Raw genomic sequence first — 26,520 nt, forward strand, 5'->3', positions numbered from 1 at the left:
TGAGCTGAATCAGAGAAGCTAGCCTGTGGGCAGGGGTGGGGTCTATTTTTTTTTTTTTTTTGAGAAAGTATAAAAATTACGATTTTCAAAAGGTAGCAGATAGGAATAACAATCCTACCAATCGTGTCAAGAAATCAGTGTAAACTTTTCAAACTAACCGTGAATTTCTAAAGCAGGTTTAAGCAGTTTGTTGAAGGGCTGCTTTTGTTATATTTTGTCACAAAAACCCAATATTAATAGCATGATTTTAAATCTAAAAAAAATGCACGACGTGAGCCACTGGACAGTTATCTTCAGTTTTCGAACCCTTGAAGAAGGCTTTCCCAGGACTTAGCTCTAGAATTACTTTGCTGCTAGCCGCATGCCACATCTCTGAGATGAGGCCACACAAGCCAGCACGCTTCAAGTTTCATTAGCAACAGACTCCTTGTTTGTTTTTAGGATGAGAGCTTGTGCGGAGTCCCAGTTAAAAAAACCCACTACGGTTTTACTATCGGCGCATTTTTAAGTTTACTTTTATGACAGTATTTACAAGTCAATCAAGGAGAACAGGGCGCCTGTTTGGAGCAGGGGTCAGCTCACGTTTCCTGGACAATATCAGTCAATATTCTAGACTTTGCGGGCCAGCGATGTCTCTGTGGTTAACTCAACTGCCACGTGCCCAAGCAGCCACAGACAACTTGTGTAGTAACAGATGGGGTCATGTTCCCTTCGAACTTGACCATAGAAGAGGGGGCAGCCCTAACAGGGAGGAAAGCAAAAGCTGGACATCAGGCCCGGGCTCTAGTTATCACCCCGTTTTATTTCAGTTACGCGGTATCAAGGAGTCGTGACTGATGCCGCTAAGAAGTTTTCACTGCAGCGACTTCTCAGAAGCCGTGCAAGCTCTGGAGAGCCTCGAATTAAAGTATTCCCGAAGCTGGACTGTGGGTCTTCCGTTCGTTCATGCACGATCCCACACACAACTATGAAAGCAAGCTTATTTTCCATGTTGTACTTTCTCCGATATGTCTGATCAAGTTACTGGGTACTGAGAAGTGGGTTCAGCTGCTCCTCGGACTGTAGCTTTTAGGTCATGATTTGGCTGAAGCCCTCCTCGCAGGGGCCGTTCTGAGCAGCTGGGCCCGGGTGGGTGATGGCAGGGGCCTTCTGAGTGGATCAGAGGCGCTCCTATCAACAATGCTGGGGAGACTGGCTAGAGAGCCTCAGGCCAGCTCAGAAGCATCCCCAATTCCCAGATGCCCCGTAGGACAGCCCACAATGTGGCAGGCCACCTGCCACGGCCCTTGACTACTGGGCCCGGCGAGGGTCTGCATGGCTGTGGCCTGCATACCAGACCCGGGAGCCACCTGGACTTCGGGGTGCCTTTCAGCAGGGGTCCCCACTGCCAACCCCAGTGCAGAGCTGCCGCCTTCCTCAGCCGGGCACGTTCACAGGTGGCCCAAATATGCTTAGCCAATTTGGGAGAATCTTTTTAGAAGGCATCTGAGAAAACCAGCTCATATATTACTCTGACAGCACAACGTGTTTTGCAGGTGGTGTCTGAAGTGTAAAATATGGTCTACAACATGAGAAAGTTTGGGGTCCTTTTAAAAGTAATTTGAACTAATTTACATCAAATGCTTATGGCACAAACTCCACAGAAGGGAACGGAATTTGAAATCAAGAGCAGAAAGGAGCACGATGCAGGAAGAGCAAGGCCCAGAGCCCAGGAGGCAGCAGCCGGGATCCCCAGGCACCCGGGGCTGAAGGCACAGAGCAAGTAAACAAGCAAGGAACGTCGGCCACCAGAACATGGGTGTTCATGTCCCCCAGCAAGCTGAGGTCCTCTTCCTCTGTTTACCCTAAAGCTTTGCCGACAGGGTGGGACTAGGTGGGGAGAACCGTCGTGAGATGCTCTGTGAACAGTTCTGAGCCCTGAATGGGAGGTGAGTGACAGCTCCAGGAAACTACAAAGCGATGGCTAGTTGACGTCACTGTCTTCAAGGGAAAGCCCTGCACTGTGCATACAAAGCCAATATTTTTGTTCTTGATATCCTATCAGTCTAGGCATGAAACCCCACCAGGACCCACAGAGCCCGGGGCCTTCAGGACAAGAGGCTTCTCTTCCCAGGTTTCCGAGCCACAGACGGAGACCAGGGTCCCGGGGGAAGGCGTCATGTGCGGTCTGGTGGCGCATGGGCTCGCGGGTCTCAGGGATGCTGCCCTACTCCTGACGCCCTGTCACCCTCTATCCCTCCTTTTTGTCACCCCCAAATCATGCCTAAAGACAATAGACTTTGGATAAATAAAAATCAATAGGAAAAATAAACATCCTTATGAGAAACGACAATGAGCAAGTTTCTTCCTAGAGAATCCTTGAGAACTGCAAAGCTTGTAGAAGAGGGTTCAAGGACAGCACCATCTGCAAAGGCATGCTATGATCATCAGCTTTAAGAAGTGGGTGCGGGCCTCTTTTGGAACTCAGACGTCTGTCACCAAGTTATTTGTTTCTAATAGGTGTTGATGCATCCCAAATGGGTACATCCCTGACCTCAACGTAAGAGTCCTGTAGGAGGAGAGCTCTGTACATAAATAGATAGGCAGACAACTAAAGTAATTAAACACACACACACACACACACACACACACACACGGTTTACAAGTGATTTGGATAGAAGTCTGTACAGTATGGGACACAACTGGGGCCAAGAACCAGAGTGGGCAGGTGTGTGTGGGGGTGCCGGGGAAGATTCTGTAGGGTGGCGGGATGCTTGGGCTTCTTGGGAGATGAGCGGGTGCAGTACGCTGTGGGGTGTGCGTGGGGACAGGACCCCGAGAAGAGGCGCAGGGCCATGAAACAGCATGTGTCTGGGGGACTGCAAGCTGGTAAAACGGGAACGCTGACTGTGAGCTGGGAAGAGACGAGGAGAGGGAGAGAGGCAGGGCCCAGGTACAGAAGCTCCAAGAGCATCGCAAACCGCCTTCCCTAGGACCGGATTTACAACCACCAGGCACTCTTCTGCACATCTCCCACGTACTGGATACTTTCGAGCTTGTGACGGGGTAGTGATATTACCCCCATTTCACAGATGAGAACAATCCGGCACAGAAGGTTCAAGTATATCATCCGAACTGCAGAGCTGTTAGGTGGCAGAGCTTAACTGACCCCAGGCAGTCTGACTCAGGAGCCCACGTCCTTCGCCTGGGTGCATGTGGCAAAGAACCCTCCCATGCCCGGATGGCACTCAGGTGACTGCACTTCGGGACTACCGTTCTAGCGATGCTTCCTCAGCTGTTTCAGAATGCCGCGAGCCCAGAGGCCGTCTGTACGGAATGATGAAGCTTTATGATGCCCACCGCGTACCTACTTTTACTACAAAGCCATAACGAACTCGCCGGACTATCGGCCTAGGAGCCGGCCCAGAGATGGCTTTCTAGTTTGGATCACGTGCAGTGTGGCCACTTTATGGGAGCTTAATGCAATCTCTTCTGACAAATACATAATGTAATAACACCATGCAAATTAAAAAGCCAGCCAACAGCCCAGCACCTAGGAGGAAGGTGGCTGAACCTTAGAGAAATCGATCATTTTCAACAAAAATAAAAAAGCACGGTAGGCAGGAGGAGGCCGTGTCTGCCCGGTGCACCCTTCCGTGCAGACGGTAAGAAAGTGACCTTCAGGGTGACTTCTGCAACCACGACAGGTAACCGGGAGTAAAAGCCACAGTGGCTTCTCTGGGGGGTAGCTCTGCAGCGGCCCCCAGTTTTCCTCCATGAAAAGGAAGCGTCCACAGGGCCAATGGCTTGCCTCAACCCACAGGAGCAGAGCAAGAAGTTTCGAAAGCTGGAAGTATTTAATTTTTTCAAGGTCGTTATGTGGCAGTATTATTATTATCCCTCTTTTTCAGATGGGGAAACGGAGGCAAAGAAAGTCCAAGTATCTGGCCCAGATGACATAGCGATCGAGTGGCAGAACTGGATTCGAACCCACAGCTAGAGAGATGTTCAGGCTGGGATCGCTCCAAGCCAGGTGGTTCCATGAGCCCCAGGGCTTCTGCCAGAAGCATGTGGGCAAAGCCCCACTCCAGCTGCTCTGGTCCCCCACACAGCAAGAGAGCGCGGAGCAGAGTAAGGGCACAGGAGGGGCGCGGCCAGGCACACGCCTGTCTCCCCTCTGCCGAGGATCACAGCTCTGCCGGGCCTCTCGCCCCAAGGCAAACGATGGATTGTTCAAAGGCCTTCTCCAAACTATGTTTGGGATGCTTAGATCCTGTAGTCATAATTCCAGAATCCAAATGGTTCTGAAATCCAAAAACCTTACTGTTTAACTCGCTTGGCAATGAGACGGGCACTGGCCTGACCTCACGGAGGCAGAACCAGACCGAACGGACGTGAGCATTTTGAGTCTCCAGGCACCGCTCGTCTTTAACGCACACACATTTCACCGCAGAAGCATCGTGCGTCTGAGGCTGAGTAGCTGAACACCTGACGGGGCTCGGACACTTCAGAATCTGGGACAGGCGGGGGGGGGGGGGTGCTGTGGACCATGCCGGGGGTGCCTGCCCAGAGGGGGCTGTGCGGGAGGCGCTCTGTCTGTTCGCCTGACAGCCTCCCACAACAGTCAGAGGCGAGCCACCCTCCGCACTGAGCTATGAAATTAATTCTTCATTAAGCAAATCACAGATAAATCCATCCTCTACTTAAAAACTAAAACAGAGGTGCCTGGGTGGCTCAGTGTTTTAAGTGTCCGACTCCTGGTTTCACCTCAGGTCATGATCTCGAGGTCATGGGATCGAGCCCTGTGTCAGGCTCTGTGCTCAGTGCGGAATCTGCTTCAGAGTCTTTCTCCCTCTGTCCCTCCCTGCTCTCTCTCCCTCTCTCTCAAATAAATAAATAAAATCTTAAAAAAATAATAAAATACTGCAGCCCCCCTGGACCCATTGCCTCAATCCTGGTGGACTTACATGGTCCCCGTCCTCCCGTCTAGGGGCTAACACCTGCCTGCTGGGGACGAATCCTTCCAATCACACTCTGGGCCCTTGTACATTTACACATCTCAGTGCTTCCTCTGCGATATCGAAGTGCCCCCACTTTCAGTGAAAAATGCCAGTTTCACTCTCAAAACTTCCCCTCCTTCCAGACTGGTACACGTTTGCCCACCAGTGTTCCAGAGACCATCACCCATAAACGTGTGTACCGTGGTTTCTGTTTCGAGGTCCTGGATCAAACCCACACTAATTTCTGACTTGTGACCTGAGGTCACCTGACACAAGGCCGATCCAGCCTCAGAACAACCTGGGCAACGTCATTTTCCAGCCTGAACTTGGAACATCATAAAACCACTGACCTATAGGCCACTTACCCTGGAGCCTCAATTATTCTACAAAAAGCCAAAGACCAGCAATCACATGCAAAGGGCCTCTGACTCAATCACAAGGAGCTTTCAGAGGCCATTCCCTGGAAAGCAGACTGAGGTCTCCACTCAGACACCCATGCTCCAGGTTTGAAAGCCCCAGGGCAAACAGGAATGGGGAGAGGCGTTCGGAGTGGAGGGGGCACATCGGCTCAGGAAGGACAGTGGACAGTTGCCAACATGGGAAAGCACAGATGTTCAATCTCGATCGGGTGGCACAGTTCACACACCATGAAGGCTCGCACTACTGGAATGTGCCTGATGACATAATGCAAACCCTCTTATCACCCACCAAGAAAAGGCAAAGTTACAAAAATGAACATCAGAGTCAGAGCGAGGTCTCTGGCTTAACCCACCCAGCCCCTCGGGGCAAAGCACAAAGGCTGAGCCCCTACCATGCCTCCTGGGGTTGGGAGTGCGGGGTGGGGGGTAACAGTGGAAGGGTCAGACTTGGACCTTGGTCTTTAGACCTCTAGACCAGTGTGATTTTCTCCACATCACACTATGCTTATAGTGTTGCTTAAAAAGCAGGAAAGTCTATTTTAGAAAGATGCCCACTAAACAGTTACAATAAAGTGCTGACTCTTAATGAGTTATATGGAAAATTTACTTACATGGAACCATTTTCCCAATGGTATCACGTAAATGATGTTACTATGTCAAGGCTGATAAACTTTCCATGTTCTCCTACTTGCTCCCACTAGATGGCTGTTCTTCCAAGCTGTGTGTCTGCGTGCCATTCAGACAAGGAGAACCCTATCTGCTTCTCCTCTCTAGCACTCCCTGATTCACCACATGCTTTCCAGACCACAGTCCTCTATGACTTAATAGTAATGTGTTGTTTCTGATACACTTTCCTGTCTTTGCCTTCATTCCTGCTTTTTCTGTCATTTGGCTAAGTCTTCAGCCCATCTGATCTCCATTCATGGATCTGTTTCACACCTACAGTCACTCGGTGGAATCAGTAATTAAAACTCAGTACTGTGATCCTTTCATAATACTGTGAAGTCACTATTTTTTCCTTGACATTTAAAGATAAAACCAAGTATTTCTTCTACCCAATTGGAGAACCAGACACAGGCAAGTAAACCACCTAGGCTGTCTCCTCGCTAATTCATTTAGCACCTGCTTGGATAAGACGCCAACTTGGCAATTCTCTGCATTAAAAGCATGTCTATACTCTTTCAGTTACTGTCCTAGAATATTTATTCATGAAGAAAAACAGAAAGGAAGTTAAGATTAACAGCTTATACTCTGTTAATTCTTAGCCTCGAGTTGTTTGTTTTTCTGAAGTATTAAATTCAGAGTGAACCGTGTGTGGACAGGTATTCCTTCACACTGTCAATGTCCATTGTTCATGGAATCCTGTGTATGGGACATGATCAACCTGCCAGAAGAAAAAATCAGGTCGATTTCTAGATGCCTTAAAGGGTAAGAGCTTCCTTCCAGTAGGTCATCCAATGCAGGGGGTAGGACACAGGTGGGGCTGGCGGAGGAGAGTCATGGAAGGCTTTGTAGAGGCGAAGTCTCCCTGAGTGTGTATGTGAAAAGCATCTCCGCCCATGCGCACTGAGAGCGCTTCTGACTTAAAGAGGTGATTCTAGCTGTTGATACTTCAAGGTATTGCCAAGTATCACAGTGCTATGAAATTCTGAGAAGAGTCTCAAAATTTAAAAAATGAAACCAAAGTCTAGAAGTGAATGAAATGCAAGCTGGGACAATATCTTAAGTTTCTGGTCCAAAGCTCTTACAAAAACATAGGCTTGGTTCCCGTAGATAAGTTTCCACTTGGATTTTTTTTTTTTAAACTTTAGTTCTGTTTGGTATATATATGAAGAAAGGTAAGTCGGTTCAGTTCTGGGGATAGCAAATGAATACTAATTAGCTCTTTTTAACAAAAATTCAAATTCGTGATTTGAGTTAAACTTAGTAATTTAGGGAGGAGAGATGAATATCATAAAATTAAATAACAATCAGCTTTTCGGATGGTTAAACCCTCAAATTTTCCTGAGGCAAATGAATTCTTCTTGTAAATCTCTTTATAGAATATAAAATTCTTTCATAATTAAATGGCCATCCCACTTATTTGTCACATAAACTCAGAACTTGTGTCTCTGATGTTTTCCAAAATAGTATACACCTAACGGCCGTATTTCTTCCCTTACAGAAAAATTATAGAGGGAATACATCAGGAACCCCGGGTTTATATACAAGTTTTGTGGCCTTGGGCAAATCACTTAACCCTCTGGGCCTCAGTTTCCCCACATCCGTAGAACAGGGTACGGGGTGTGCAAGGACACCAAGGCCTTACCCGGCACCAACACTCTCTACGTAGATTTATTTCACGAGGCTAATGGTAAGTGCTGGCTTCTTCTGAAAGGTAAGAAGATGCTGATTATAGCCATGCACCGTACAAATATTCTAATTCTGCTCTAGGGTTTGCGGAATGAAGTTGGTCCCGAAAATGTCTTTAGAGCTAGCCTTTTAAATTAGCAACCCAGAATATTTAACATTTAATATTCCTTTAAATTTCCTTAAATTTAATATGTTCCTCAGTTCATATTCTAAACACGAATGCTTGGAATTCACCTAAAAATGTTCTGTAGCCTTGAGGGTACCTGGGTTAATTTCCTCCATGTTCTCTCTCTTTATAGCCGCTTTTCCCTGATCCGTTTACTAATTTATCCATGTATGCAATTATCAGGCTGCAGAAAGTATAAGGCACCCAGGGCATTCAAAAAATAATGCTGTAAGGGGAATTAATTTGGCAGGCGTTTTTGCAACCGATAAAAAAAAAACTGTGATGTTGAAAAACAAGTGGAGGAGAGAAGTGGACGGAAGGAACAGGCTCTGCGCTGTTGCTGCTTCTAACTGGAATTTTATTGGCACCTCTGTATCAGAGTTTGTCCTGGGAGTCCGACCAACCTTCCAGGAGTCAGTCTCCCCTGACCTGGTGGCTCCCGTCTTGATGATAAAGAAGCCCACGGAGGCCAGATTCATTGACTTGTCATCAGGGTGGCCCCTGCGGATTCCGCCCTGACCTCGGACCCGGCTCTGGAAAGTAGCTTCTTGCCATTAGCGTGCTCACCCCTCCCAACCTCAACAGAAACAGTCTTGACCGAGTGAAGTCAGCCCGATCTGTCCGGGACCCCCACTTCTTACAGCACCAGACATGCGCTCTGCCCCTCGGCCTCACTCCGTTTCCTTCCACAGGGACTTTTGCCAGTGGCCAGTGGGACAACCACTTACCAGTTATCACCAGGCACCAGTCACTGGAGGGCCGTCTACCCACTTTCTGCCTGCTGCCAGCAATCCGTCCCCACCACTCCCACCGCACACACACGTGCACACATGTACACGCGTGTGCACATCGGCCCCCTGCGGTCAGCCTGGTTTCAAGACTCTGTGATCCTCCAGCTGGCCCGAAGCATCCCCAGTGAGATGGAATGTCGGAGCACATTCTAGGCCTGCGGTGCGGTGAGGACAAAGGGGCTGGTCACACTGGCCTTTAGAGCTCGAGGCTACATCCCCAGGCACAGGACATGGTATTTAAGGACCACATGTTCCCACGTTCACAGGTCTTTCTCTGCTTGGACTCGGAAGCACTTTTGTTGACTACAGGGGTTCCTATTATTTTACATAATCTCTGCGGACTCAGAAGTTAAAAATGGGGCAACGTCTTGCCTGAGGGCTCCCTAAAATTCCACGCCATTAGCAGATCCCCAAACAGCAAGTCGGAGAACGTTTTGATCTCACTTTTAATTGCTCATTCAATTGTTATGATTGAAATGTCGGCTACCATTTTTATTTATACACTTGCCTTGGTCAGTATTAACCTACTCTTTCCCCCATCTAGATAATTTGTGGCCAAATAGGATTTGAGTACATTTCTTTTTTGGCTTTAAATTTCCTAGAAGTCTCCCCAAATTAACTATCTGATAACCTATAAAAATAATCACTGCAGATTTTCAAGCTCCCAGAGGCTATATGCTTTTTATGATTCACCTCTTCCACTCTCCTTTGAGAAAAAGATTTTCCTGTGCGGCTTTACTGTTGGTATAACCGAATTCCGTTTCCCTCCTGCTGTGCTGGGAGCCCTGCAGCCCTTCCTTTACCAGTAATCAAGTTGGCAGCCTGCGGTACTTTGACCCGCTTCTGAAATAAAACTGTTTTCGATGGAAGAAGGTATTGTGTCCCTCATGTGTGTGTGGGCAAGAAAAAAGACTGATAATTGCTGGAATGAATATATATATATGTATATATATATACACACACACAAAATTTTAAGGGGTCTTTTAAAATCATTTCAACAATGACAAGCCAAATTAATTCATCCATTTAACACATTTTTAAGGAGCCCCCATTAGGGAAGGTACTGATAACCCAATGATTTTAAGAAATGTCTTTGTACATGTTAGGGAAATGCTAAATAACAAGAGGAACTAAGAGAAGACTCCGCTGGTGAGAAGTGTGCTCTGTGCCCCGCACACGGTGCTCCCAGCATCTGCCCAGCGCGCTGGGTCCAACCCCTGGGCCCAGCAGCATCACTGCATGGTCACTGAGCCGAGAAGCTAGTGGTCCTCATGCCGGCTCTGGGTGGCCTGCTGGCTTTCACACCTCGGCTCCAGGTACCAGTTCTAGGACCGCAAAGCGAGCTGCCGAATAGCCCCATGCCTCAGTTTCTCCATCTGTCCTAGAGGCCTTCCTAGGACCTCCTTCAGAGAGTCACCGGGAGGATCCAAGGGGCCAAATTATTGAAAGAGCTTGGCGGTACCTGGTTCAGAGCAAACCCTCCAGAAATGTTAAAAATGAGTATTATTCTGGCCAAAATATTTCTGATGCTACGTGAAAAGAGCCAATGATATTTAGGACCGTTTACACATTGGAACTGTTAGTACATTTTATGCTGGATATTCATCTAACCCGAGGCCATTTAAATGTTTTACAATGGCTTTTTTCCTTGAAATTTTTAAAAATTAAAATCCCTTTTAGCACATACCTTTCTCCTAAGAGTTTTAATTATTTTACTCCTCTACCCTGTGAGTTCTTGACGACAGTGTGCTCTGATTTCCTCTGTTTCAAGGTTTATCTTTCATTCGGGGAATCGGTACTATTACTTATTCTCGGTGTTAGGCAGTGCGGCTTGATCTTTCTCTAATTTCCTCCTTATTTCCCGTACGGTTTATTATCTCCTTCTTACTGCCTTCCCAGATACTTTTGGTGATCACACTGATTGCTAACAGCGCTTTTTCTCTTGCCAGGATGAAACTCCAGCCGAACAAAACGCGGTTAATAATTCACCACCTTCACACATTTCCAACATGTCCTTTCTCGAAGCAGCTCAGGCAAACGCACGTTAGGTGAGTCCAAGATGAGAACCCTCCCTACAGGTACTTGGCTAATGGTCTTGGAGGAAGCAAAAGAAAGCCGTACCCAACGCTCTTGCTCGGGGGTGGAAGGTCGCACCCAAGCATAAACTCACAGGAGGACGCCCCGAGCCTGCTCAGGGGACAGGAAATCGAGGCAGGAGAGACCTGTCCCTCCCATCACCCTTCAGGCTGTAACCTGAGACTCCAAAACACACATGCGTATAGGTTCATGTTCTCACAGTGCAGATAAAAGTGTTAGATCCAGGATCCAGATTTTTTTGCCTTCTTTCATCTGTTCCGGGAATACCTAGGACTTCTGCTGTCTGAGACGATAAGACAAATTTGCTCTCTGCAGATGAATGGGATTGGACAGCTGGGCCTTGCGGAATAGCTCACGGATCCTCAAGGATCGCATCTGTTTCCTTTCCCTGCACAACCCAGAAACCTCTTCCTGCAAGAAGTGTGGCTTCTCCACAGCTGACTCAGATCTTCTTCAGGCTTCAACACAGTCTTCATTGGAGGTGGGGGCGGGGGGACCAGGTCCCTCGCTCCATGTGCAAGACATCCGGCCTTTATTCTGTGGTGTACCCACCCTACTTCTAGAACTTGAGCGCTCGTCAGCATCCTCTGGAGGGCTTCTTAAGCCACAGACCTGCGCCCCACCCCAGACACTCGGACCCAGGCAGGAGGCCTGGGGTGGAGTCTGAGAATTTGTGTTTCTAACACGTTCCCAGGCGGTTACGAGGTTGCTGGTCCGGGGACCACTCGGTGAGAACCACGGATGTTCGGAAACCTGATTTTAGTGACTTTCTCACACTTCCGAGTGTTTTGGGTGCCCTGGTTTCCCCAGCTAAAAACAGGAACAGTCCCACCAACCTAATCCAAGGTTAATGGTTAATATAGCATTACACACAGAAGCTTGCAGCCGATCTCGGGAAAAGTGTCCCTAAAATGGGAGGACATGTTCAAATCAGTGTGCATCACTGCCTTCTCCGGAGCAGAGGCACAGGCTGGGAACCACGTGATGTTTCTCCTCCTGGCTGAGCTGTTCCACGGGGCAGGACGGTGTCCGCTGTGTTCACAATGACACCCCGACACCCAGCAGTCACTGCCTGAAGACGGGTGGTGTTCTCACGTTGCAGTGAGAGCTCTCACTGGGGACCTTACTGAGTGGGCATCGCAGCGGCCCCCCAGCACACACTGGGTCCAAAGCCGACGTGCACACACTTGTTTTTATAAATAACCACGTGGACGCAGCAGCATTAGTTCACATTTGAAGGTATGGCGAGGTCACGTAGCAGCATTCTGGAAGAGCGGCATGGACATCTCCGTCTCTTGCAATCCCTACTTCGTCTTGTCCCCTGCAAACTCTTCAGGCAGGTGCCCGCGGCTGCCTTCTCCACCGCCTGCTTACTCTGGCTCCCTCTCCCGTAGTCAGATCCCCCCACAAAACCTGATGCCCCCTGCTCTGTGCATCATCTTTCTGACTTTCCACCCTGTGGTTTTCTAAGACGTTCTCACTTAACTCAGACCTGGATCCCCAAACACACTGTCCCCGGCTGTGCCTTGCTTGAGGGCTCCTGGCCGAGGAGGAGACTGTCACCGAGCCGTGTGTCCTGGGGCAGACTGCAGCCAGCTGGCAGGGACAGCTTTTATACACTTTGTGCAATTACAAAGCCGCAGCCCTTCCAACCACCCCTTCTTCCGTTCGGGGCTCACCCGCCGCTCAGCAGCAGATCTAAGCAGACGTTCTCTTGGATTCTGCCTTCATCTGGTGTTTTGGATACGGCATCTGCGCTCCCCCTCCCCCAACCCCAGTTGTTTTCTGTGACCCTGGAAGAATTCCACGTTCATTCTGGAAAAAGTACAGGTCAGTATGAGTTCCTTCTAGATGACTCCTGACGCTCTGCTGCCCTTTCTTCAGTGATCACACCTGTCCAAGCGAAATGACTAAGCAAGCACTTCTCTCAGGCTCCAGTGTCCTGGGGGACGAAGACAGTGTGGATCTGAGCCACAGGCACTGGCCTTGTCCGTGCAGTCACCCACTACCTCCGCCGGGATTCTCCCTCAGGTGAGCAATCTTCACAGGGGCCTTTCTTCCTTCTTGCTTCCTGACAATGTGCCTAAATTTGACTCTGCGAAGCATCCAACATCCCAGCGAGCACACCCCTTTGTTCCCTTGGGCCGCTCAGCTTCAGAAGCTCTTCCTTCACCTAAACCCCGCAGGACAGCAGCTGGTCCTGCCTGGACCCCGGAGTTGGCAGCATCCCCACGCAGCGTGTGCAATGACGTTCATCTCCTGTCGAGGCTCCACCTGCTGGGGCACTAATCACTCAGGCCCCACGTCCTCTCTGGGACCCAGCTGTACTCACCACACCCCCTGTCAAAGCCCGTCCAGTCCCTGGGCACATCACACCTCCGCTGGGGCCATCTCCTCCTGACCGGCTTCTCCAGCCCTGGGCTCACTTCATTCCAGAGCATTCTGTAACCCTGGAGCTGCTGTAGGGCTGCATATTAATCACGCCTTTTTATTTCCTGTATTTCCTGATGTTTCTGAGAGGGAAGACTGCCCCCCTGTCCAGGTTAGCCAGGTCTTAAGGGCAGCCAACAATTCACCTGTGAGCGCACCTTTCTGCTACAAACCAACCAGTCCGAGCCCACCGCCTCCTCTGTGGGCTCTCCCAGTCCGGCCACTGCCCACCTGCTCTAGTCACCCCAGAGCCAGGTGCCAGCCAGGGACAGCCCCTGTGCCCCAGAGCCTGCAGAAACTACTCACACTAGCCAACCCGGAGCCTGCTCGCCCCGCCTCACCCCTTTCTTCTGGGGAAAACTGCAGGGAAGGCTCCTGCCCCCATTCTCCTCCCTCCTTCTGCCTCCTGACCAGCTGGTGCTTCCCTGTGGGGCCCCCGGGACATGGTGTGCCCCCATCTCTTGGGAACCGAGAGCAACAGCCTGTCTTCTCAGTGGCCGGCATCTCTTGACCCGCCGGCCTCACTCACCCCGGGAAATACGAAACCCACACTTCCAAACGGGCTGGATTTCCCTCAGGGATCCCAGCTCTCCGCAGGGCCTCGTCCACTGCCCTCAAGACTCAAGATCAGACCTTTCCTCTCGCCAGCTAGTTGGCTCGTTTCTGTTACTATCTGAGCTCTCCCCTCAGGACAGGACTCCATGCTCCAGTCGCCGGCGGGGCCTCCGTGCCACAGACAGCCCTGTCCCCCTACCCCAGAAAACAGCCCGGGCTGTGGCTCTCCTGGCCTCATGGGCCGCAGCAGACCCGCCAGCACCTCTCATTGGGGCCACTCCCAAACGCACCTGGACTCAGGCCTCTCCAGGTGAGCACCCTGTCCACCGTTGGCACAGACCTCGCACTGTCTCACTCTCGGCCACCCTTCCACCAGCCCCAGCGGCAGACAGCGAGACCTTGTCCGAGCACCTGCCAGAGCACATTCGTCCCCTGCTTACACCTCCATGGGGTTTTGTGGCTTTTAGAACAAACCCATTGAGGGGCACCTGGGTGGCTCAGTCAGTTAAGCATCTGCCTTCGGCTCAGGTCATGATCCCAGGGTGCTGGGATCGAGCCCCGCATCAGGCTCCCTGCTCAGTGGGGAGCCTGCTTCTCCCTCTGTGCGCCCCTCCCTTGAAAAAAAAAAAAAAGAAGAAAAATCCCATCGTGAAGGCCGCATGTGGCTGTGTGTCTGAGCTTGTCCTTAGCACTCGGTCCTACTGGTCGTCTTCCTCCAGAAGAAGCCACATGGAGGCCAGCTTTGGCCCTGCTCTTCCCATTTGCCTATTTTTCCACCCAGAACTTTGTGGGACTTCCTCTTTTGGATCATGTATTGAGGCGTCAAGCAGAATATGACTCCCCGAGAGATGCCTTTCCTAACCACCCTAACTTGTTCCTCTCTATCTCACTGCTTTATCTCCTGTCTCGCGGTTGGTTACTTGGAAGAATATTACTTGCTCGAGCATGGGTTTACGGTCTCTGGGCTCCCTCCCACCCCCATATGCCCATGAGAGCTTTTGCTCACAGGCATGCACAGTATCTAGAATACTTTGTAACTAGGACAGCATTTGGCATGAGGTAGGGGTAACTGCCTTAATAAATTATTTGAATCAACTTCTTTTTCAGACTGCTCTGTTTCCTAGAGTTCTTGAGATGCAAATTTCTCAGTTTATAGTTTCAGGCCCTCAGAATGGATTTCCACGGACTCTGTGAATTTTGGCTGTGAGTTCATCCTTGATGAGAATTTTCTTCCATGTGAGTCTTGAGTGCCCGGCTCCAGTGACTCTCCGTGGAAGGTTTCATTCTTGAGCCTGAGGGTCCAACAAGCTTCACCGGTTCTGACATTAATTTCTCAGCCTTACAAAGTGCTGGGAGTCTGGAATACACAGCCACGTGTGGGGCAGACTTCACGGCTCCACTGTCTTCAAGGCGGACCATTTCTGCCCACGGTCCGAGGCATCAGCCAGCTTTGGAGGTGAGTGCCTGGGGTAGGCAAAGACTTTCAAATCCCGTCATTACAACAGGACAGCTTGGAGTTCTGGCTTCACTCAAGGAGCTCGGTTATACGTGCATAAAGGGCCTGAGATATTAGCTCCAACCCTCGAGACACGGATTAAGACTCAAGCTCCCTGGTCCTGTTTCCGGTTCAGATGGCTGGCAGGCTGCCTCCGAGTCCACTCCAGCTTGAATGTTCTCCTTGGTCTGGGCCCTGGGAGTTCCCCTTCCTGGCCCTGGAGCACAGCACTGCGGACATACTTGGTTGATGCGATAGCTTATCCAGCACTGGGTGTGTGTTTGGAGGGTCCCTGTCAGTACAGCCTACCCCCGGACCAGAGAATCCCTTCCGCTCAATCGGCACCCTGTGTCTTACCGCTCCCACGCCAAGCCCCTGCGTGTCGGTGACTCTGTGTTGTGTGGTTTGGTTTGGGGTCCTTGTTCACACACCTGCTTCCACGTCTGCTCTTGGAGGGGCTCCAAAGTACCAAGTACACGGCACAGCCCCCTGGCCCCCACCGTAAAGACTTGCTCTCAAAAGGGCAGCGAGATAGTGTCAGGGTTTTGGCATCCACAGCTGGCCTTGCTGGCCGTGCCGCAGCTCCCTCCCGCTCCCCAGCAGCGTGCAGCAGCTTGTCAAGCTACAGAGTCGGGCAGTGATGGCAGGAAGGGTGGCAGGAAGGGCAGGGGAAAAAGCCGGGAGTCTTTCAAGGCTAGAGGCGAGGTGGGATGCATCGCTCACCACTGACTTCTTTAGCCTGCCCTCCGCTACACCCGGGTTTCCATGCGTGTTAAGAGGTGACACAATCGTAGCCATAAAGCAGCTCACATTTACCAGCACTTGTAGGTCAGACACGTGCCAAGCATCTTAGAGAACAACAGAAATACAAAACGATGACGATGACCATAGCAGTTACCATACTCGGGTAGAGCTGGTCTACCCCAGACTGCCGCGCCAGAGCTGCGACCACGTGGCGTCAGTGACTTGGAACGTCCGTCCATCTGTTGGTCTGCGGACACGTTTTACTTATCAAAGTACCCTGGACACCTTTTTCACTAGAAAATTTTGTTTTTACATTTGTGAGCTTCAAAGAATTTTTTCTTAGGTTTTATGATATAAAGAAATGAATGTCTTACTTGCCATTAAACCCAGATACACTTTTTAAATTTGAGTAAAAAATACAATAAGATCAACAGGAACCCCAGTCCTTTACCTTGTAGGTCAGTCCCCTGGACCTAGTCCAGAGCCTTCCCTGCCGTTTCTCCCCGCCAGGTGTCCGACCTGGGGCAGGTGGCAACAGCACCTGGCAGAGACTCGAAGCCTAGCTATTACAGGAGTGTGAGCCTCCAGGAGGCTGTGCCCACTCCGGCCCCAGGCCTCCAGGGCCCCCAGAGGCCAGCAGACAGCCCCGGGGGCCCATGGGCACTGAAGTGAGAGGAGGTGGGTGGGAGGACGGCAGACGTCACAGGGGATCCTCGAGGACAACAGCGCTCTCTCCCAGGGCCAGGGGCTCCAGTGGTCAGAGACAAGAGACAAAAGCTCATGGAAGGCAGGAGACAGCACTGCGTGTGGTAAGAGGGGCCTGGGGTTCACGGGCCAGCTGGGTGACCTCAGTTTTGTCATCTGTACAGTGGGGTGATGCAATACAAAGACTGATAACTTACCATTTGTACAGTACTTGCGATTTGTGTGTGACGGAGAGTAAACACAGGATAAGCACTTGCTACATAAATAAATGCCCTTGAATTCCAAAACAAGCAAGGCCCCGCTCTAGATGCAGCAAGGGAAGGGACAGGAAGGACTTGCCTAGAAGATGGGAGGAAGAACTGCCTACCCCATCCCGCTTTGGGAAACGATTTCATTCTTTGCCTCCCAACGCCCTGCTGGAGGGAGCAGGGGGTCCTGAGATATGCCTGGCTCCTGCAGGAGGGGGGTGATGAAGGCTGCAGGAAGCCTGGGGGAGGGGTGGCGGGTGGGGCACGGTTTGGGCAGCTGTCCCTGCTGAGCAGCTCCCGGCAGGTGGCTTTCCTTCATCCCTTATCTGAGCTCCCTGCGGCTGCTCGGCTTGTTCTGCAGGAGCTGGGCCTGGACCCTCTGCACCCTGTACCCTCACTCACTGCTCTTTCTCTGCGGCAGGACCTCCTGCAGGGCGGGGCTGGGGCCGGGCCCATGAAGCTAAAAGACAGGGGCTTTCTTCCCCTCCCTGGCACCTTAGAAAAGGAAGCCCAATTAAGGAGCCTTCTCTGCTCCAGCGAACACTTAGAGCTGTGACACAGCTGACTTCTTGCCAGAAATTGGTTTTCATCAGTGACCAAATAAGAGCAGCACAGCGTAGTATGTATTCTCTAGGCTGCAGTGTCTCGTACTTGCGTGTGAAGGGAGTGCTGGCAGGAAGAGGGGTGGGGAGGGGCACGGAAAGAAAGAAAGGAGTTATTTAAAAAAAAAAAAAAAAAAAAAAAGGCCGAACACTAATTTTTTCCCCTAAACATCTCTCTATCCAAGAGCGGGGTTTTTCAACCTTGGCTAAACATCAATCCTCCGGGAGTTTTAAAGAAATCTAGTTGCCCTAGTCATACCCCCTAGCCTAGTGTGTTCAGTTGTTTTCTTCCCTACAGCCAGCCAGCCAAAAGCCAAAGTTACACCTGGTTCTCAAAGGCCTAGTGGACTTGTCAGGAGCAGGGGTGGGCAAACTTCCTGTCATGGACCACAGAGTAAATATTGGGCTTTGTAGGCCAATGAGACCATTGTACCCTCCCTAACTCTGACATCGTAGCATGAAAGCCGCTGGAGATGACTCGTATGTAAACACGTGGGCGTGGCCGTGCTCCAATAACACTTTATTTACCAAAACAGATGGTGACCAGATCTGGTCCACAGACTGTAGTCTCTGCCCATCCCTAATCTAGAGGAGATGGGGGCTTTCCTAAATCACCCCGGAACGTCTCCGCAGTTCCCCCCACAAACACAAGACTCCTCCCTTTGCAAATGTATTCATAAAAATCCTGTCAAACTAACCCAGCAAGCAGGCAGCCGGCCGGACTGATGGGGGGCAGGTGCCCAGAGCAGGATGCAGGGCACTCGGGGACTCACTCCACTCTCTTCTGCCGATTTTTGTGTAGGTTTCACCATTTCCCAAGATACCATGCTTGAAAGGTGAAATTTTACAAAAGTGGAAATGCCCTCACAAGAAAAGCACAAGCTGAAACCAGCCAGAAGCTGGGGGACCGGGCGCCCCCCGTCGTTTGCTTCACGTGTCTCCTCCCCAGGGGGCGCGCCCCCCAGAAAGCGTGGCAGAAGCAGCAGGCGGTGAGGCCCGTGGGGAGGATACTCACGACCAATAGAGCAGCATGAGCAGGAAGGGGCAGATGATGAGGGCCTGCAGGACCTGCCAGTCCCGGCACAGGGCGGCCAGCCCGGGCATGAGGAACTGCCCCGCCATGGCCACGAAGCTCGCCACCATCGTGATCATGAACCGTTTTCCAGGCGGGCACAGCTCTATTCCTGGAACACAGAAGGGACAAGAGAGACGTGAGCGCCCTGCCCCATGGCCTGGAGCAGCCACGGGTGCACCAGGGTCAGTGAACCTTCTCCAACAACCAAGCACCGTAAAATCGTGTTTATTTGCTGGCCGCCACGAGAGCCCTCCGTCGTACGTCCACGTTGAGATCCTTGTTTTTACAGCTGCATGAACTGAGGCCTGAACTGGGAAGGGAGCGATCGTTGCTCAAGGTCACAGAGCAAGTCAGTGGCGAAAGCACGTTGTAATTCACAGTGGCCAAGCCCGGACACTGGGAAACGCTGCTCTGTACAGGGATGCGGTGTTTGCCCCGCACAATTCCACTGCCTGCGCTCTCGGCGTGCTGCTGCGTCTCATGCCCCCTGCTGCCATTCCTTCCCTGGACCATGCTGTATCAGGGGGCCCCCTCCACCTCTGGACAGAGCACCAGGAATGTCCATCTGCTCACTCCCGCCACCTGCACGCCCCCTTCCTTCTGGCCCCGACTCCCGTGCTCCTTTGGAACTGTGAGTTCCAGGCCATCTATTCGCGCTGTGAGACCAAGACAGACCAAGTGGCATCACAGTTCATCTATGTGAACAAGACAACACCCCTCCCACCCCAACAATCAATAAAGCAGACTTGGACTATGTAGTAAGCTTCTCCCTGCTGGAATTCCACAGCCTACTGTGACATCGGGGTGTCTCACGACCCTGTCTCTGTCCCCACGAGAGACAGCTTCTCTGGCAGAGGCAAGCCTGAGTCATCTTCAGAGCTTCAAAACAGCACCGCTGTCTGCCTTCCATAAATGTCTCCTGAACGGAGGGACACCATGGCCCCCTTGTTGGCAAGAATCCATGCTCTTCATCTGACCTTGAGTAAAAAAGATGGTCACAGAACCGTCAGCCGCAGCACCCAAGTGCCGGCCAGGGCAGACCTCGTATGTGAGTTCCTCCAGGCAAGGCCCTCCGCGGGAGAACGTCAGCTGAGCTCTATACGCCCCCCCCACGGAGCACGTCGGTTTGTTTGCTCGTCTTCTGCAAACCCCCCCCACCCCGTATTCCCTAAAGTTTGCCTTAAAAAAGAAAAAAAGGAGAGTTAAAATGACTTTTTAAAAAAGAACAAAGACCCTTGGGAGAGAATACTTTCTATGCCTCCGTTTCCAGCGGCTGTGGGGCCGCTGCTGTGGCCCATCCGGTGGCTGTCTCGGGACCAGAGCTGAGGCGGCAGGTGGAAAGGCAATGGGGGGGGGGAGCAGGTTTGAGGGGAAAACAGACACATTGCGCTCGGCCACCAGGACGGGGTCAGCCCTCACAAGGATAGGGCCCCATGCCGGCCGCTATCTACACCAGCTCAACTGCACGGAAAGAATAATAAAGTCATCAAGATTTCCACAAACAGGCGATCATCAGCGACAGCTGAGCGGGAGAGGAAGCTGGCCTTGCTGCTCGGAGCTTATCAAGGACTTTCTGCCATTTAATTAAGAAAACAGGATGAAGCAGCCTGTCTCTCCCGGCCACTAACTGCGATGCCCTTCCTTTCCATAGACACGGGCTGGGTTCATTTAAACGATCACTTCCTAGTGGGACTCGGGTAGTCACTCCAGATCTGGCACTTCTGCTCTTAAAAATAACGGATCGGGGTCTTTTTAGAAAGGACGAACGGGCGCAGGCGCTGGCTTGCGCTTAGTAGGCACGAGTGGCAGATGTGCCGTGGAAACCAGCAGTCGGCACGAGCCAGGGTGACTGCGCTGCTCTGGGCTCGGCACAGGCTCGTCACAGAAGAGAAAATTTAGCACTCGGCTGCCCAGGTGAGCTTTAAACAAAGCCAGAGAGATACCGTTCACACGGCACGATGGCTTCACGTCAGCGGGCCGGCAGGTGCAGCGGGCACGGCACGCAGCCCGTGTATTTGCTCTTCACCGCCTCTCTAATTCTGTGTAAGTATGACACTGTTTGCAACCATGGAAGCTTTACTGCAGACCCTCTTCGGGACGTCTCATCCCGCACGCTGGTCTCCACTCTGTGCTCTCGCACGAAGGATCACAAGGCAACTTCCCTAACGAGGGTGTGGGCTTGCGGAGGCCAACGGAAATTTGTCCCTTGATGGGCAAATGATTCCACAGTCTGACTTCTCACCATCACCGCCCCCGCCCTTGCTGCAAATGACATGCTGTGACAGGGACATATGTCAGCGTTCCAGTCGACATGACAATGATTAATTGTCATAGTTTCTCTCCAGTAGGGTTCTCTCATCCCTCTCCCATAGGTGGGTGGAAGGATCCTCTAATTCCGCGTGAGGTCCTGAAGAATCTATGCCACCTGAGAGCTCGTTAGAGATGCAGAATCTCAGGCCCCATTCGAACCTCCAGAATCAGCTTCTGCATATTAGCGAGATCCCTGGATGACTCATGGCGAGGCACTTCCCCAAAACGCTACCCTCACCCACAGCGCGAGAAATGTTTTTGCCTCCCAGACACAGTATCTGAGAGCTGAATAAGTAGCATCATTTTTCTGACCTCTCCACTCCTGCTTTTGCAAGGAATCTTAGCAGAGATTTTACTTTATTTCGCCAGGTAGAAAAATGGAAGAGCGCTCTGGCCCATCCATGTATTTTAGCATTCCTGCCAGGGCAATGGAAAAACACAGCAATTTGATGAAAGGACACAGGAATGACACTTGGATACAATGACCTTTCTGCCTTGATTCACCAGAAATCCCTTCCAAATTGCCCGAAATCTACTAGGTTCTGAGGGGGCTATAAAGATGCTAAGAAAAAAAAAAAAAAAGCAATTATCAAAGAACCGCAGGCACTTTAGGCTTGCCACTAATCACATGTTCCTTTTGGATGATGAGAAATCAGTTCTCCTGAAGTGGAAGAGAGGAAGAAATACATCAGAGCATTAAAGCCTTAAGTCCTGGCATCCGGGGGCAGGGGACAGGGACAGCAGGTAGATGGTTTCCGCACACAAAAGGCCTGCTCCCGGCTCTGCAGACGGGAGCACTTGGCACAGGGGTTCACACACCTTGGAGATGTCTACAGCCCCGAGGCCAGGGCCACTGGCCTTGGTCTTGAAAGGCAGGAGGGATGCCTGGGTGGCTCAGTCAGTTAAGCATCTGCTGTCGGCTCAGGTCATGATCCCGGGGGTCCTGGGATGGACCTCAGGCTCCTTGTTCAGCGGGGAGCCTGCTTCTCCCTCTGCCTGCTGCTCCCCCACTTGTGCTCTCTCTCTAACAAATAAATAAATAAAATCTTGAAAGGCAGGGAAACCTGCCCGCAGCAGGGAATGGTGTCCCCAGTGGCATCACCTCCTCAGGACCTGGGGATCATGGGGAACAGGCCACAACAGGCAGCCATGCATAGCTCTGCACCACCAACTGGTCAGGAGCCCCAGGGGTGGCCCAGGCGGCACGCTCTGCACAACACTCTTCACAGCCACTTTCGTGGGAGGCGCCCCTGAAGTCATCTTAGCAGGCTTTCACTTGTGGGCAGCAACTACCCCACCCCCCCTTCCTTATGTAAAACAATTAAGGGTCACAAAAAGAAAAAAAATCATCTTAGGCAAGGCATCATAGATTTAAATATGAAAAGCCTGGATTCTGGGCCAGACAGCCTGAGCCTGAATCTGTCCCCAGCACTTATAAGCTTGTGACCTTGGTTCAGTCATCTGTGAGTTCTGTGCCTCAGTTCTGTCATCTGTAAAATGGACTATTGTGGGCATTCAATAAGCATAGAGTGGCTGCATATAGAAAATGTGATATGTTGGTTTTTCTAAGTAATAATATGGATTATTACCATCTATAATAATATAATTATTGCCAAGTCACTCTTTGGTCTCATTTGCCCTCTTTATTAGTCACCTGATCTGTTGAATTCCAGGGTAGGATTGAAGGGGCACCGGGCTGGCTCAGTCCGTAGAGCATGTGACCCTTCATCTCTGGGTTGTGAGTTCGAGCTCCCCATTGGGTGTAGAGATTACTTAAAAAAAATATAAATGAATGAATGAATGGATTCAGGGTAGGAATGAGTTTTGTTCGAAAAGACTGAACAGGAGAACGTACAATGACAGTCTATACTCTTTCTTCTCCATATATTTTATATCACAGAGATTCTCTCAGGCCTAGCAATAATCCCTCAATTAAAACACAGAACCAAGTGAATCTAAGAAAACCACATCAGAAATCCCTACTCTTAAATGACTTTTCCCCTGACGCCTTAATGGAGAAGGCTGAAAAGCTATTCTTCCAAGCTTGATAGACGTTGACGGTAAGCAGAAGAATTGCAGAACGTTACGAGAATCAAACAGCAAGGAATTATGCCTTGGTGGAGGCAATCGGGCTGTAAACTGGGGATTACAACCACAACGGTCTCAGCACGCTGGGGACAGGGGCAGCCTGAAGCCCCTCTGTGAGGTCTATTAGAAGCGCAGTGTTGGGGCGGGAGATCTTTTCAGGGGCTGTAACTCTAGGGAGATTAGCTTTTCAGAAGCTTCCAGATTCTTACAGATTTCCTGGAGGACAAGAAGGGTGCTGCCCAGATTGGTCGTTCCAGGTGATGGAGGACAAAGACCCAAGGGGAACCAGGTCATCAAAGTGTGGGGGTCATTAACCGGCCCACAGCTGCTCCTTGGAAGGAGGGTGTGAGGTCCGCGTGATGTGTCAACGTGACTAGGGTAGGTTCTTAGCGATTCAATCAACAGTAATCTAGGTATTGCTATCAAGGTATTTTGTAGATGTGGTTAAAGTCCACAATCAGTTGACTTGAAGGGAGATTATCCTAGATAATCTTGGTGAGCCTGACTCAATCAGTAGCAAGGCCTTACAAAACAGAGCTAAGGCTTCCCAGAGGAAAAAGAGGACACCCTGCCTGCTCACAGCAGCTTCACGCTGAGCCCAAGTTCCAGCCCATCCTTCCTGCAGCCTGCCCTCCAGATTTCAGATCTGCGTAACCTGCCCTCACAACTGTGTAAGCCTATTTCTTGTGGAAAATCTCTTCCTGTATATCTCCTCCTGGTTCTGTTTCTCTGGTTGAGCCTCGATACAGAGATCAGGTTTCTTAAACTCACACGAGGTCACACAGGTCCCTCATGCAGCCCTGTCTCAGAAGCAGCTGGCCCAGCCGGCCACCGGCCTTCCTACAGTGTCGCCAGTATGGATCGATACCTACCCTGCTTCCCCGTCCAGGCCAGCCTGGGCCTGGTTCCCCAGCCTCATCTAAGTCAAAGCCTGTGAAGGTGGCAGCATCATTCTATTCTCCTGGCTAAGCACATAGATGGCCCTTAAATGGGTTCCCCAGATTGGATGACAAAATGGCACCGGGGACAGGCAAGGGTGCGCAGCGTGGGCATCCTTCATCAGAGCAAAACCAGGCAGAGGAAAGCTTTAGAGTTGGGGAGGGGGCAAGGTGTAAGAATTAAACTTCAGAGTTCAGAAAGGATTTCGTCCCTTCTGCACTAAGAAGAAAGCACCATGATGGCTTTTATCTTTGTTTTGGGAGCAAGAGGTTAGGGAGAAGATGCTTTGTCCTGCTGACTACCTCCCCAACAGGGATTTGAGGGTCAATCTGCAAAGGGAACAAACATCTCTCTAAGGTCCCATCCCGCTTGGAAATTCCATGATCCCACGAGAGCCACTAAGAGGCAGGTGGATCAAACTTTAAACTCTCTCCCACTCGAAGTGATGGCATCAAAGCAGAAGCTGAAATTAGCCATGTGGTCTGAATGGTTTTAAGGGTGCTGAGCTCCAAGGGTGGGTCCAGGTGGCTCCTATACTTGAATCCGGCTCCACTGTGACCTCTGAACTAGGAGCTCTCCAGTGTGGCCTCTATCAACTCCATGGGCTGGTGACAGGACACCTCTGGGGGATCCTGGCCGGACGGGAGATGCTACAGGCAGAGCCTAGAAGTCAGGTGACAGCTACAGAAAAAAGCCAAGCTCTTCTAGAGAGCACCCCAGCCCGTCCACCAAGAACCTCAACCTGCGGAATAGCCAAAGGTTCTGCCTTCTCGTTTAGGCATAAATGAGTCATCACGTCCAGCCCGATGGGTTTTAAGAGCCTACAGTTTAGCTGGTATTCAATGCCAAATAATAGCTTCAGAAACTCCTTGCTGATACAATTTAATCAGAAACAAAATGCCCCGTTCAGATAACGTGGAGTTTCCGTGGGTACGCGCGCTCGGCACCGCTCGGCACCAGCAGGTGCACCTGACCTCCCGCTCAGGCCCCCTCGGGGGTGCGGCGCTGTCGGACCAGAGGCTCTCCGTGTGTTGAGGAGCTCCAGGCAAGGAGCGCTGGGCGAGAGACAGAGCCCGGGCATCAGACGAGCTCCTCCGTGCTCGTGCCTAAGGAATTTGCTGGCAGGAAACAGTCTTTTCCTACCTTCCCCACCCCCGCCACCACACTTACCTAACTGTTCACTGGATTTGGGAATTACAATTGTTTAAGAAAAAAAAAAACAAAAACCCACGTTAGAACCAGGCTTAAAAAGACAGGTCCCATCCTATAATATGTGGGTAAAACCCAGCCCTATTCTTTCTTACAGTATCTATTTCAAAAACTGTATGCTGTTGAAGTCTATATTTTCTTGCGATTGCTAAATGCTCCTAGCTCTTCTAAAATGAGCCTATGGGATTTTTCTGGATCAGAGCTGGCCAGCAGTGAAGGACTATAGGGAGGTGGCCGACCACATCCACACCAGAGAATGAGGAAGTGTGCCCTGCACGGGGGAGCTCAGTGGAGGCCCCAGAATGGGTGACAGAGGGGTTAAATCCCTCCCCTGCTTCTGCCAGGCCAGGTGAAGCTACTCACCTCTTTGCGCTCCTGTTCTGTCATCTATAAAGTAGATAACAACTGTACCCGCCGCACTCGGGCACGTATCTAGCTGCTGTGCAAGGCTTCCTACTCGCTGCTGTCCTTACAGACCTCAGGCCGCTTCCGTGAGGCTCTGGGTGGGCGCGTGTCGCCAAGACACTAACTCCAGTGAATTCAGTTCTTCCACAAGGGATGTAAACTAGCCCGTGTTTTAGGCAAAACTTGGTCAGAAGTGACCCAAACCATGTGATATGATGCACGAGCCCCAGAGCATAGGATTCTTGTTTTTCAGTAGCCTCTGCTAGCCGGGGAAAGCTGGTAAGGCTACTTGGAGAGAACCCAGCCGAGGCTGTCAGATATGGCAGGGAGGGCGAGGCCCCAGCCGTCCCTCTCTTCCTGCCACTTCCCCCTGGCGGTGCATCATTCTAGCCCAGGCCTACCTCTTCCTCCCCCTCACTAATTCATACAGGAGATTCCAAGGAAAGAAGCAGAGAGGCCTGCAGGGAGGAGAAGCAGGCCTGTAAGTGTATAAAAGCACACACTCTGGGGCGCCTGGGTGGCTCCGTCGGTGCTCAGGTCACGATCTCAGGATCCTGGGATCGAGCCCCGCATCAGGCTCCCTGCTCAGTGGGGAGTCTGCTTCTCCCTCTGCCCCTGCCCCCTCCGCTCGTGCTCGCTCTCTCAAATAAATAAAATCTTTACATTAAGATAAAAGCACACACTCCTCGTAACAGGTTCAGCACACTTATTAGACACCCTACTGTAGAACAACAGTGGCTTCCCTGGCTCCACGGCCCCGGGCCACTCTGGACCCAAGACACCTGTCCACATAGGACGAGCCGTCACAAGGCTCGGGAGAGGGAGGCGAGACCCGCTCAGGAAAGGACAGCGTCTCCGCACACCGTGTTTAAGCACCATAATTAAACACGACTCCAGGAATGGCCTGGGGA

At 51.1% G+C, this 26,520-nt stretch overlaps 1 protein-coding gene across 1 annotated transcript in view; it reads right to left on the reverse strand.

Moving 5' to 3' along the window:
- The window catches only part of SLC22A23 (solute carrier family 22 member 23), a 173,032-nt gene that overhangs the window by 29,260 nt on the left and 117,252 nt on the right, over positions 1–26,520 (reverse strand). The window contains exon 4 of the mRNA XM_045811557.2: positions 18,599–18,767. Within this exon, the coding sequence (XP_045667513.1) occupies positions 18,599–18,767 (169 nt within the window). The remainder of the gene's footprint in view (positions 1–18,598; positions 18,768–26,520) is intronic.

Source organism: Ursus americanus, chromosome 32 (genome assembly GCF_024610735.1).
Source record: "Ursus americanus isolate L20-20 chromosome 32, mUrsAme1.1.p, whole genome shotgun sequence".
NCBI classification, from domain to species: Eukaryota; Metazoa; Chordata; class Mammalia; order Carnivora; family Ursidae; genus Ursus; species Ursus americanus.